The sequence below is a fragment of the Oncorhynchus kisutch genome, linkage group LG10 (genome assembly GCF_002021735.2).
Source record: "Oncorhynchus kisutch isolate 150728-3 linkage group LG10, Okis_V2, whole genome shotgun sequence".
Classification (NCBI taxonomy): Eukaryota; Metazoa; Chordata; class Actinopteri; order Salmoniformes; family Salmonidae; genus Oncorhynchus; species Oncorhynchus kisutch.
Genome location: NC_034183.2, coordinates 35,909,116 through 35,921,037, shown reverse-complemented (window position 1 = coordinate 35,921,037; position 11,922 = coordinate 35,909,116). Strand labels below are relative to the sequence as shown.

The 11,922-nt window shown below is 41.1% G+C and overlaps 1 protein-coding gene across 1 annotated transcript in view; it reads right to left on the bottom strand.

Annotated features, from left to right (window-relative positions):
- Positions 1 to 1,767: 1,767 nt before the first annotated feature.
- LOC109897203 (rho GTPase-activating protein 39) overlaps positions 1,768 to 11,922 on the bottom strand; it is a 46,169-nt gene continuing 36,014 nt past the window's right edge. Inside the window, exons 14-15 of the mRNA XM_031834966.1 lie at positions 6,378 to 6,547; positions 1,768 to 4,900 (exon numbers count right to left, since the gene is read on the bottom strand). Of these exons, the coding sequence (XP_031690826.1) occupies positions 4,706 to 4,900; positions 6,378 to 6,547 (365 nt within the window). The 3' untranslated portion in view covers positions 1,768 to 4,705. The remainder of the gene's footprint in view (positions 4,901 to 6,377; positions 6,548 to 11,922) is intronic.

Sequence of the window (11,922 nt, the reverse complement as noted above, 5' to 3'; positions counted from 1 at the left end):
TTAAGCCTGTCACATCTGTGAATGTGGAATGTGTTTTTTAAGCCTGTCACATCTGTGAATGTGGAATGTGTTTTTAAAGCCTGTCACATCTGTGAATGTGGAGTGTGTTTTTAAGCCTGTCACATCTGTGAATGTGGAGTGTGTTTTTAAAGCCTGTCACATCTGTGAATGTGGAGTGTGTTTTTAAAGCCTGTCACATCTGTGAATGTGGAGTGTGTTTTTAAGCCTGTCACATCTGTGAATGTGGAGTGTGTTTTTAAAGCCTGTCACATCTGTGAATGTGGAGTGTGTTTTTAAAGCCTGTCACATCTGTGAATGTGGAATGTGTTTTGTTGGTTGATTGAAAAACAAGAACTTAATAAAACTTTAAATTGAAAAAAAAGTGAAATGACAGAATAATAGTAGAGAGAATGATTTATTTCAGCTTTTATTTATTTCATCACATTCCCAGTGGGTCAGAAGTTTACATACTCTCAATTAGTATTTGGTGGCATTGCATTTAAATTGTTTAACTTGGGCCAAACGTTTTGGGTAGCCTTCCACAAGCTTCCCACAATAAATTGTGAAATAATCTGTCTGTAAACATTATTTGGAAAAATGACTTGTGTCATGCACAAAGGAGATGTCCTAACCGACTTGCCAAAACTATAGCTTGTAAACAAGAGTGGTTGAAAAACGATTTTTTTAATGACTCCAACCTAAGTGTATGTAAACTTGCGACTTCAACTGTACATACTGCATTGTTACATTGACATGCGAGTCAACTAAGATGGATTGTCACTGTGTTAGATAATAAAAGTCTCACACAAACCATGAATATTTCACATTTTAATTGTTTATTAAACAATGTTGATTTTTGTTTGAGTGACAGACAGTGGACATTAAAAGAGAAAAGAAAAGGTTGAGGAGTAGGGGAAGTTGGAGGAAGAAAAGGAGGAGGTGAGGAGCACAGAGTACATAGCAGCTGATTCCCACCTTACTTGTGATCAATATCAGTCATTTTAATTACATTAATAATGATAATAACAGTATGGACACAAACTGTAAGAAGAACATATGTAGCAACAAATCAAAAACGAGAACCAACCAGTAATCATTGAAAACAAAGAGATTAAAAATCATCTCTTAAAGTGGAAACATGTATTTTTAACACTTCATGTTTGTAAATCCTTTCTGTAAGTATTTTATGTTTATTTTTTTCATGTATTTTTCTTTTATTTACTTTGTTTTTAAAAGTGGTGACCCGAAATTCTGCATGCTGATTGGTCAATTTTCTACTGCCATCCCTTACACAAACACATACACACACATTTTTGTTCCGTCTTTCTGTCTCTGAGAGTAGTATTTTAGTGCCCCTTGGTAGTCTATGTTGTTAACATGTGAGTGTATGCCCTCCTTTCCACTGTAGAAAATAGTTTTAAACATGTCAGTAAAAAATGTAGTATTGGCCAAAGTACTGAGTGAACAGTTATACTACTTACAGATTGTAATTCAGCCATTGTTGAGAGGTAAATGAAGAGTACATCCAATTGGCGACAGATTTTCATGTGAATATTCAAAAATATGCATTTTCCTACCCGAGATGTGTTTCCATCAAACTGACCTGTTGCGGAAAAAAGTCTTACTTTTGCGGTTAAATGACAATGTACCGAATAAATAATACAAGTTAAATGTGGTTATGTAAAAAAATAAATGGCGTTATATTGCGATTGTGCCCACTCTGGTCTTGGTACGTGCTCTCTAGCCAACAGCTGGCAGATACAGTGCACGTAGGATAGCCTATATGATGACATTATAATGGACAAAAGAGCGAGATTATTTTAATATGTCAAAAGGCAGCCAAGTATCGACCATAATTTCTCTGGATTAAGACCCTCAATATTTATTGGAAAGGAGCATCAATCACTGCAGTATTATAGTGGGAAGACGACCAAACATATCATCACGTGACTCGAAGTTTGCTTCGATATGATGGTTATTTGCGGTTTCCATCACGACTGTCGTGAAATGTTTTATCTGACATATACTTCACTCACTTAAAAAGGTTGGATAGAAACCTGGTTACTGATCCAGAGGGTGTAGGTTATTGCTCTGTCGTTCTCTCCTGTTCAATGAGCTCTCTGATGCAGGGCGAGTCACAACGAGCAGCTAGCTATCTTATACTTTTGGACTAGATCAGGTCTCTGTCATGATCATCAAAACTATTTGCTCATTCAAAAGTGGTCAAACATCATGTATCCTGTATGTATTCGGTATCAAAGAACATGTATCCTGTTCCTGTGTCAGATGACGCCAAGCTTTGTTTGATTAGAAATGGTCCAGGTCTCACTACAGTTCCACCCTGATAGAATGCACCCAGTCCTTGTGCAACCAAGGTAGGCCTACTTGGTAACCAGGTGTTGTAATGCTTGATGTCATTGATTTAAAGGACACACACACACTTTGTGTACCTACCAAAGGGCACCCTATTCCCTATATAATGCACTACTTTTGACGAGGTCCCACCAGGGCTCTGTCAAAAGTAGTGCACTATATAAGAAATAGGGTATGTTTTGGGATGCACATACTCATTCAAGAAAAACCCTTGTAGGTCTGTCCAGACTTTTGACTGGTACTGTACATTTTTTATTATTATCTTTATTTAACTAGGCAAGTCAGTTAAGAACAAATTCTTATTTTCACTTACGGCCTAGGAACAGTGGGTTAACTGCCTTGTTCAGGGGCAGAACGACAGATTTTTACCTTGTCGGGGATTTGAACTTGAAACCTTTCGGTTACTAGTCCAACGCTCTAACCACTAGGCTACCCTGCCGCCCCACTTAGTGACATACACCCCTTTCTCCCCTCCCGTTCTTCCTCACCACGCATCCACTTTATCTCTTCAACATGTTGCTTGACCGCTATTTAACGCAGAAAAGATCCATCTACAGATACGCAACATCTGAGTGCGTGAGGGCTTCCGTGAATGTTAGAGTACGAGAGTCCTTCTGCGAGAATGTGGACTTAATTAGGTTGTGCACGTGTGTAAACACAGATTGAACAGAACAAAAAAAACAGCAGGACTTAACTCTCAGACACACAGAGAGACACACCAACTGTACCCTTCAGAGAGCAGATGAACATGTGATGTATATGCCCTATTGTATTGAAAACACAGACACAAGCACATACATGCCTACATGTCCACACTCAATCTCTCAAACATAAAGACGATGTGCATCCCAAAAGGGCACCCTATTCCCTATATAGTGCACTACTTTTGACAAAAACTAGTGCACTATAAAGGGAATAGGGTGCAATGTGGGACACACAGACAGACAACGTGAATCCTAAAGTATATTGTCTAATAAGAAGGCATTAGGAAATATTGCTGAAATAAATACAAATAAATTAAATTATATAAAATCGTGGGCAAAAAACTTAACTCTGTTAAATACAACAAATCAATGAATAATATATATTTTTAATCCATACCCAGTCAAATCAGCAACTAAAGAAAACTTTACAGGTCCAAAAGACAGGTCCAGTTTTTCTGACCGAGAGAAACAGACAGACAGAGGTGGACAGATCTCAATTTAGACATTCGGAAATCATATCAGTATGAGAGTATAGAGGTGTGCACCATCTTGAGGATGTGTTGTGGGGGTAGATGGTGAGGGGCTCTAGGGGTAGAGGTTGTGTGGTTGTCTGGGTGGTCAGAGGGGTGAGTGGGGCAGGAGGGCCTATGTACCAGGCGGATGGGCGATAAGGGCTGTAGGGTTGTCTATCACTTCTGGTTGCAACAGTCACGGTTGATTGGCAGTGCTGCGATGATCCCGTCTAGCACCTGACCTGGATTCTCCCCCCCCCCCCACCGTCCCCAAAAATCTAAATAAAGAACTTTATTGACATCAGTTGGTTGGTGACAACAGTGCAGATGGACTGACAGGCTTCATGGCAGCAGAGACAGGAGAGGAAGCAAGACATCTCACGTCCTCCTTTTTTCTGGTTCATTTAGTCAATGAACTAAACAGACCAGACTCAGCTGCTAATGCATTTGTACCTATGAAAGAGTCATCCCTTAAGCAGGCCGGAACTGTGACCATTTTTATCAATGGTAAACAGCCTGAGTGGGACATCTTCATTTATCCACCTTTGATGGCAGTTTGACTGCAGCTCTGGGTTCGGAGCTGATTTGTGGTCCAACACCCTGATTTCAGAAATTGTGTGTATGGATGTGTACTATACAAGTGAGTGTGTGTACACGTCAGTAAATGTACATGTGACAGTATGTCTATGTGAGTATGTGTAACCCTGTACATCAGTGTGTGTGAGATGCAAGTCCCTGTGTGTAGGGTGGGGGTAGAGGTTAGAGGTCAGGGGTCCGGGTCAGGCTGGGTTGGGGCTCCTTCGGGGATCATCCCGTCCTGTGTGAATGGATGGTTTTGGGGTCAGTAGTTGTAGTTTGGGGGCTATAGCAGGGTATATGGGGGGGAAGTTGGAGTTGGGAGGTATCCCAACTGGTCATCCCAATTGATGTTGGGGGGCTAGAACAGGGTCTGTGGGGAAGGTGGAGCCTTGGTGGATTTATGGGCACATTTAAAATTGGGGGGCAACCCGTGTGGTTTTTTTTCAGGGTAGTGTAGTTGAAAAGTGGGGGGCTATAGCAGGGAGAGAGGCGCTCCGTGTCGTATGGTAGTTTTGGGGCACAGTTGAAGTTGGGGGGCTATAGCAGGCCATCCATAAAGCTGGTGTCGAGGCGCTGGATGAGCACGCGGATGAAGGACATCTCTTTACGCGTGTTCTCAAAGATGATGCGTGGGTCGTCTGACTGGCAGCGCAGGCAGTTGGGAGCCATCACCATGGCCAGGTTGTTCACATCCATCTTAGTTATCACCACGTTGGTAGGCTGGCCAAACACCTGGAGGGTTAGAGAGACCGAGAGAAAGAGAGAGATGATGATGGGTGTGTTTGAGCAGGTGTGTGTGTGTGTGCGTTACCTGCAGGAAGAGGGTGATGTGTGAAGTTAAAAAGTGTGTATTAGTGTGTGAGCATGAGTGTGTAGAGAGGATGATGTACTATATGTCATTTTAAGATATTCAAAACAGGACACTACCCCGTTAACTGCTTTTCCAAAGATATCTACACTGCATTTGGAAAGTATTCAGACCCCTTGACTTTTCCACATTTTGTTACAGCCTTATTCTAAAATGTATTGAGTTGTTTTTTCCCCTCATCAATTTACACACCATACCCCATAATGACAAAGCAAAAATAGGTTTGTAGATTTGTTTAGTTAATAAAATTAAAATAACAACATTTTTATATCACATTTACATAAGTATTCAGACCCTTTACTCAGTACTTTATTGAAGCACCTTTGGCAGCGATTAAAGCATTGAGTCTTCTTGGGTATGACGCTACAAGCTTGGCACACCTGTATTTAGGGAGTTTCTCCCATTCTTCTCTGCAGATCCTCTCAAGCTCTGTCAGGTTGAATAGGGAGAGTCGCTGAACAGCTATTTTCAGGTCTTTCCAAAGATGTTCGTTCGGGTTCAAGTCCAGGCTCTGGCTGGGCCACTCAAGGACATTCAGAGACTTGTCCCGAAGCCACACCTGCGTTGTCTTGGCTGTGTGCTTAGGGTAGTTGTCCTGTTGAAGGTTAACCTTCGCCCCAGTCTGAGGTCCTGAGCGCTCTGGAGCAAGTTTTCATCAAGGATCTCTCTGTACTTTGCTCCGTTCATCTTTCCCTCGATCGTGTCTAGTCTCCCAGTCCCTGACGCGTTGTAGATGCTGCCACCACCATGCTTCACCGTAGAGATGGTGCAAGGTTTCCTCCAGACGTGACGATTGGCATTCAGGCCAAAGAGTTCAATCTTGGTTTCATCAGACCAGAGAATCTTGTTTCTCATGGTCTGAGAGTATTTGGGTGCTTTTTGGTAAACTCCAACTGGGCTATCATGTGCCTTTTTACTGAGGAGTGGCTTCCATCAGGCCACTACCATAAAGGCCTGATTTTAAATAATGTAAATAAGGTATTTCTGTTTTAAATTTTTTATAAACTTGCTAAATATTCTAATAACCTGTTTTAGAATTTTAGAATAAGGCTGTAACGTAACAAAATGTGGAAAAAGTCAAGGGGTCTGAATACTTTCTGAAGGCACCGTACAGCTACAGAAGGCTAGCCAAGATGAATGCTAGGTGTCTTTTTGTAGCTTTCTTTTTGCAGACAATCAACAGTAGCCACTAGCCATCCTATTCCTACTATGTTCACTATTGAAGGTTTACTTTTGTAAATCACTGTCCCTAAAATAAATAAGCTCAGGGAGTGGATTGATGAGAGCTTCTTTTTACACTGGACTTTTGTATGTACAGTATAGTGTGTGTGTGTGTGTTACCTGTAGAAAACGTATGAGGTAGCAGAGCACCAGTTTGTTGATGTGAGGCAGGGCCATGACAACGTTGACTGCAGCCTCAGGGTCATCATAGTGAGTGATACACTCCTCATAGAACTCATGCGGAATCAACGGCTCCTCCAACTCCCTGTACCAAAACTTCAACAGAGATGCTGGGGGGAGAGAGAGAGAGGAAGAGAGAGGGGGTAGAATTGGAAAGAGAGAGATAGGGAAATTGGAACGAGAGAGAGACTGAAAGATAAGAGTAATTTGTTCGCTCTAGCAATCTCTACAAGTCAATTTATAAAAAATTCAATGAGAGTCCAATCAAGAGGCAGAAACAGTTGACTGGTCAGACACACAAACCCCTCTCCCTGGCCAGCACACACTGACACAAATTCCTCAATCACCCAGAGTACAGACCAGAACAAAAGAACACCATTACAGTTGTGTGTGTGTGTGTGTGTGTGTGTGCTTGTGTGAGAAAGAGAGACCCAGCAAAAAATTATAGGGAGAGACATTTTCTGGGGGAAAAACATACGACATTAGAAAGTCCATGGACACAAACAACAAGTGTGCAGATAAAATAGGCAAAAAAAACACATTTCTTCCCACAGGGCCGTGGGGTGAGACAGGGATGCAGCTTAAGCCCCACCCTCTTCAACATATATATCAACGAATTGGCGCTAGAAAAGACTGCAGCACCCGGCCTCACCCTACTAGAATCTGAAATCAAATGTCTAGTCTGGTCTGGTCTGTCTACTGTTTGCTGTAGACCCCCCAAGGAGGGTCTACAGCAGCACCTTGATATTCTGCACAGATTCTGCTAGACCTGTGCTCTGACAATAAATCTCAGTAAGACCAAAATAATGGTGTTCCAAAAAAGGTCCAGTCACCACGCCAACAAATATAAATTCCATCTAGACACCGTTGCCCTAGAGCACACAAAAAACTATACATGCCTTGGCCTAAACATCAGCGCAACAGGTAACTTCTACAAAGCTGTGAGCGATCTGAGAGACAAGGCAAGAAGGGCATTCTATGCCATCAAAAGTAACATAAAATTCAACATACCAATTAGGATCTAGCTAAAAATACTTGAATCAGTTACAGAACCCATTGCCCTTTATGGTTGTGAGGTCTGGTCTGGGGTCTGCTCACGAACCAAGAATTCACAAAATGGGACAAACACCAAATTGAGACTCTGCATGCAGAATTCTGAAAAAAAATCCTCTGTGTACAACGTAGAACACCAAATAATGCATGCAGAGCAGAATTAGCCCGATACCCGCTAATTATCAAAATCCAGAAAAGAGCCGTTCAATTCTACAACCACCTAAAAGGAAGCGATTCCCAAACCTTCCATAACAAAGCCATCACCTACAGAGAGATGAACCTGGAGAAGAGTCCCCTAAGCAAGCTGGTCCTGGGGCTCTGTTCACAAACACACCTCACAGAGCCCCAGGACAGCAACAGAATTAGACCCAACCAAATCATGAGAAAACAAAAAGATAATTACTTGACACATTGGAAAGAATTCACAAAAAAAATGAGCAAACTAGAATGCTATTTGGCCCTAAACAGAGAGTACACAGTGGCAGAATACCTAACCACTGTGACTGACCCAAACTTAAGGAAAGCTTTGACTATGTACAGACTCAGTGAGCATAGCTTTGCTATTGAGAAAGGCCGCTGTAGGCAGACCTGGCTCTTTATTTTATTTTTTTTATTTCACCTTTATTTAACCAGGTAGGCTAGTTGAGAACAAGTTCTCATTTGCAACTGCGACCTGGCCAAGATAAAGCATAGCAGTGTGAGCATACAACAAAGAGTTACACATGGAGTAAACAATTAACAAGTCAATAACACAGTAGAAAACGAAGGGGGGGTCTATATACAATGTGTGCAAAAGAGGAGGAGAAGTCAGGCTATGTGCACACTGCCCACAAAATCAGGTGGAAACTGAGCTGCACATTCTAACCTCCTGCCCAATGTATGACCATATTAGAGACACATATTTCCCTCTGATTACACAGATCCACAAAGAATTAAAAATCAACCCCTATTTGATAAACTGCCATATCTACTTGGTGAAATACCACAGAGTGCCATCACTGCAGCAAGATTTGTGACCTGTTGCCACAAGAAAAGGTCAACTAGTGAAGAACAAACATAATTGTAAATACAACCCATATTTATGCTTATTTATTTCCCTTTTGTACTTTAACCATTTGTACATCATTACAACACTGTATATATACATAATATGACATTTGTAATGTCTTTATTCTTTTGAAACTTCTGTGAGTGTAATGTTTACTGTTAATTTTTGTTTATTTCACTTTTGTATATTATCTACCCCACTTGCTTTGGTAATGTTAACATATGTTTCCCATGCCAATAAAGCACCTTGAATTGAAAATTTACATTTTTTGTAATGTTACCCGTACAGTGTGTCATGACTGGCCAGTATGTGAAACAGTGTGTGAAAACTTTGTGAAGACTTACAGAAAACGTTTGACCTCTGTCATTGCCAACAAAGGGTATATAACAAAGTATTGAGATAAACTTTTGTTATTGACCAAATACTTATTTTCCACCATAATTTGCTAATAAATTCATTAAAAATCCTACAATGTTATTTTCTGGATTTTTTTCTTTCTCATTTTGTCTGTCATAGTTGAAGTGTACCTATGATTAAAATTACAGGCCTCTCTAATCTTATTAGGTGTGAGAACTTGCACAATTGGTGGCTGACTAAATACTTTTTTGCCCCACTGTAAATGGACTTTGGGACAATATTTCATCAGCCAAAATGATGGTAACAACGATAGAGGGAATATGAAATAAAATGAGTTTTACTTTTACATACTGTGTGTTGTGTAGAAAATATCCCAATCAAAGATAATGTTTTAGTAAAGATGAACTGTGAATGTATTTGTCTAAACTAGATCACAGTAAAATCCATACCTTGCCTTGTAACTAGATACCCCCCCCAGAGAACTTGCTATAAAGATGGAAACGCCCCTTTGTGACCCAGGGGTATTAAACATGTGAGTTAAGAATTTACATATCAGACTAAGTTGACCGCGCGCTGTAGCCGAGGTCCACGACTTTTCGTGACCCCAAAACGAGGTTGAAGAAGACAAAGACAAAGGAACCTCTTAACAATCAATGCAACGGTTGAGTAGCTGTATCTGTATCTAACAAGGTCAATTCAAGCAGGACCATCCGGTTATTCTCTCCAAGGAATCGTGTGTCTACATTCCTTTCATTCCCACGCTGGAATTATTTGCAACATTTAAAAAAATAAAATAAACTGAAATATCACATTTACATAAGTATTCAGACCCTTTACACAGTACTTTGTTGAATCACCTTTGCCAGCGATTACAGCCCTGAGTCTTCCTGGGCATGACGCTACAAGCTTGGCACACATGTATTTGGGGAGTTTCTCCCATTCTTCTATGCATGTCCTCTCAAGCTTTGTCAGGTTGGATGGGGAGCGTCGCTGAACAGTTATTTTCAGGTCTCCTCAGATATGTTCGTTCAGGTTCAAGTCTGGGCTCTGGCTGGGCCACTCACGGACATTCAGAGACTTGTCCCGAAGCCACTCTTGCATTGTCTTGGCTGTGTGCTTAGGGTAGTTGTCCTGTTGGAAGGTGAACCTTTGCCCCAGTCTCAGGTCCTGAGTGCTCTGGAGCAGGTTTTCATCAAGGATCAATCTGTACTTTGCTCCGTTCATCTTTCCCTCAATACTGCCTAGTCTCCCAGTCCCTGCTGCTGAAAAACATCCCCACAGCATGATGCTGCCACCACCATGCTTCACTGTAGGGACGGTACCAGGTTTCTTCCGGACATGACGCTTGGCATTCAGGCCAAAGACTTCAATCTCGATTTCATCAAACCAGAGAATCTTGTTTCCATGGTCTGAGTCCTTTAGGTGCCTTTTGGCAAAGTCCAAGCGGCTGTCATGTAGGGCTGGGCTGTATACCGTATTTTACTACGTACCAGTATTTATGCATGGACTGGTTTGGGTTTTTACTTTACCTTCTATAACGGTATGTGATACGCTGTGTGTAACGTCCATTTTTATAGTTTACTCCTACTTGAGTCATCCCTCGCCGCTCTCTCTCAATTCAATTCAATTCAAGGGCTTTATTGGCATGGGAAACATGTGTTAACATTGCCAAAGCAAGTGAGGTAGACAACATACAAAGTGAATATATAAAGTGAAAAACAACAAAAATTAACAGTAAACATACAGAAGTTTCAAAACAGTAAAGACATTACAAATGTCATATTATATATATATATATATACAGTGTTTTAGCAATGTACAAATGGTTAAAGGACACAAGATAAAATAAATAAGCATAAATATGGGTTGTATTTACAATGGTGTTTGTTCTTCACTGGTTGCCCTTTTCTCGTGGCAACAGGTCACAAATCTTGCTGCTGTGATGGCACACTGTGGAATTTCACCCAATAGATATGGGAGTTTTTCAAAATTGGATTTGTTTTCGAATTCTTTGTGGATTTGTGTAATCAGAGGGAAATATGTCTCTCTAATATGGTCATACATTGGGCAGGAGGTTAGGAAGTGCAGCTCAGTTTCCACCTCATTTTGTGGGCAGTGAGCACATAGCCTGTCTTCTCTTGAGAGCCATGTCTGCCTACGGCGGCCTTTCTCAATAGCAAGGCTATGCTCACTGAGTCTGTACATAGCCAAAGCTTTCCTTAATTTTGGGTCAGTCACAGTGGTCAGGTATTCTGCCGCTGTGTACTCTCTGTGTAGGGCCAAATAGCATTCTAGTTTGCTCAGTTTTTTTGTTAATTCTTTCCAATGTGTTAAGTAAATATCTTTTTGTTTTCTCATGATTTGGTTGGGTCTAATTGTGCTGTTGTCCTGGGGCTCTGTGAGGTGTGTTTGTGAACAGAGCCCCAGGACCAGCTTGCTTAGGGGACTCTTCTCCAGGTTCATCTCTCTGTAGGTGATGGCTTTGTTGTGGAAGGTTTGTGAATCGCTTCCTTTTAGGTGGTTGTAGAATTTAACGGCTCTTTTCTGGATTTTGATAATTAGTGGGTATCGGCCTAATTCTGCTCTTTCGACACAGACCTAGTCCCACCCCCTGTCACTCAAAGAGCGCCTTTGTTGTTGCTTGACCACAAGACACTTTCGTTCAGTCTGCATGGTCAATGCAGCACATTCAACAATGTTGATGACAACGATGTTGTTTCCACTTTGATCTTAATATAAATCCACAAGTGTTCTAGAATTACAATATCAGTTTGTGTTTCTTACATCTGCAAACAGCTAGTTTGTATTTTCTTAGCAAGTTATGTTAAATCGTGTTAGCCACTAATGCTAAACGCTAGTTATCTGCCTAGTAAACTAACTTAGCTAATAAAAGTACTGAGTCGGAGCAAACGTAGCTAGCTAATACAGCCTGATACCAGTACTGGTGGAGGCTTAAATCAGCATGTTGTTTGCGCAACAGTATCTTCTAAATCAAAGAGGAATTGGCGAAGCATGAATATGTTGGCT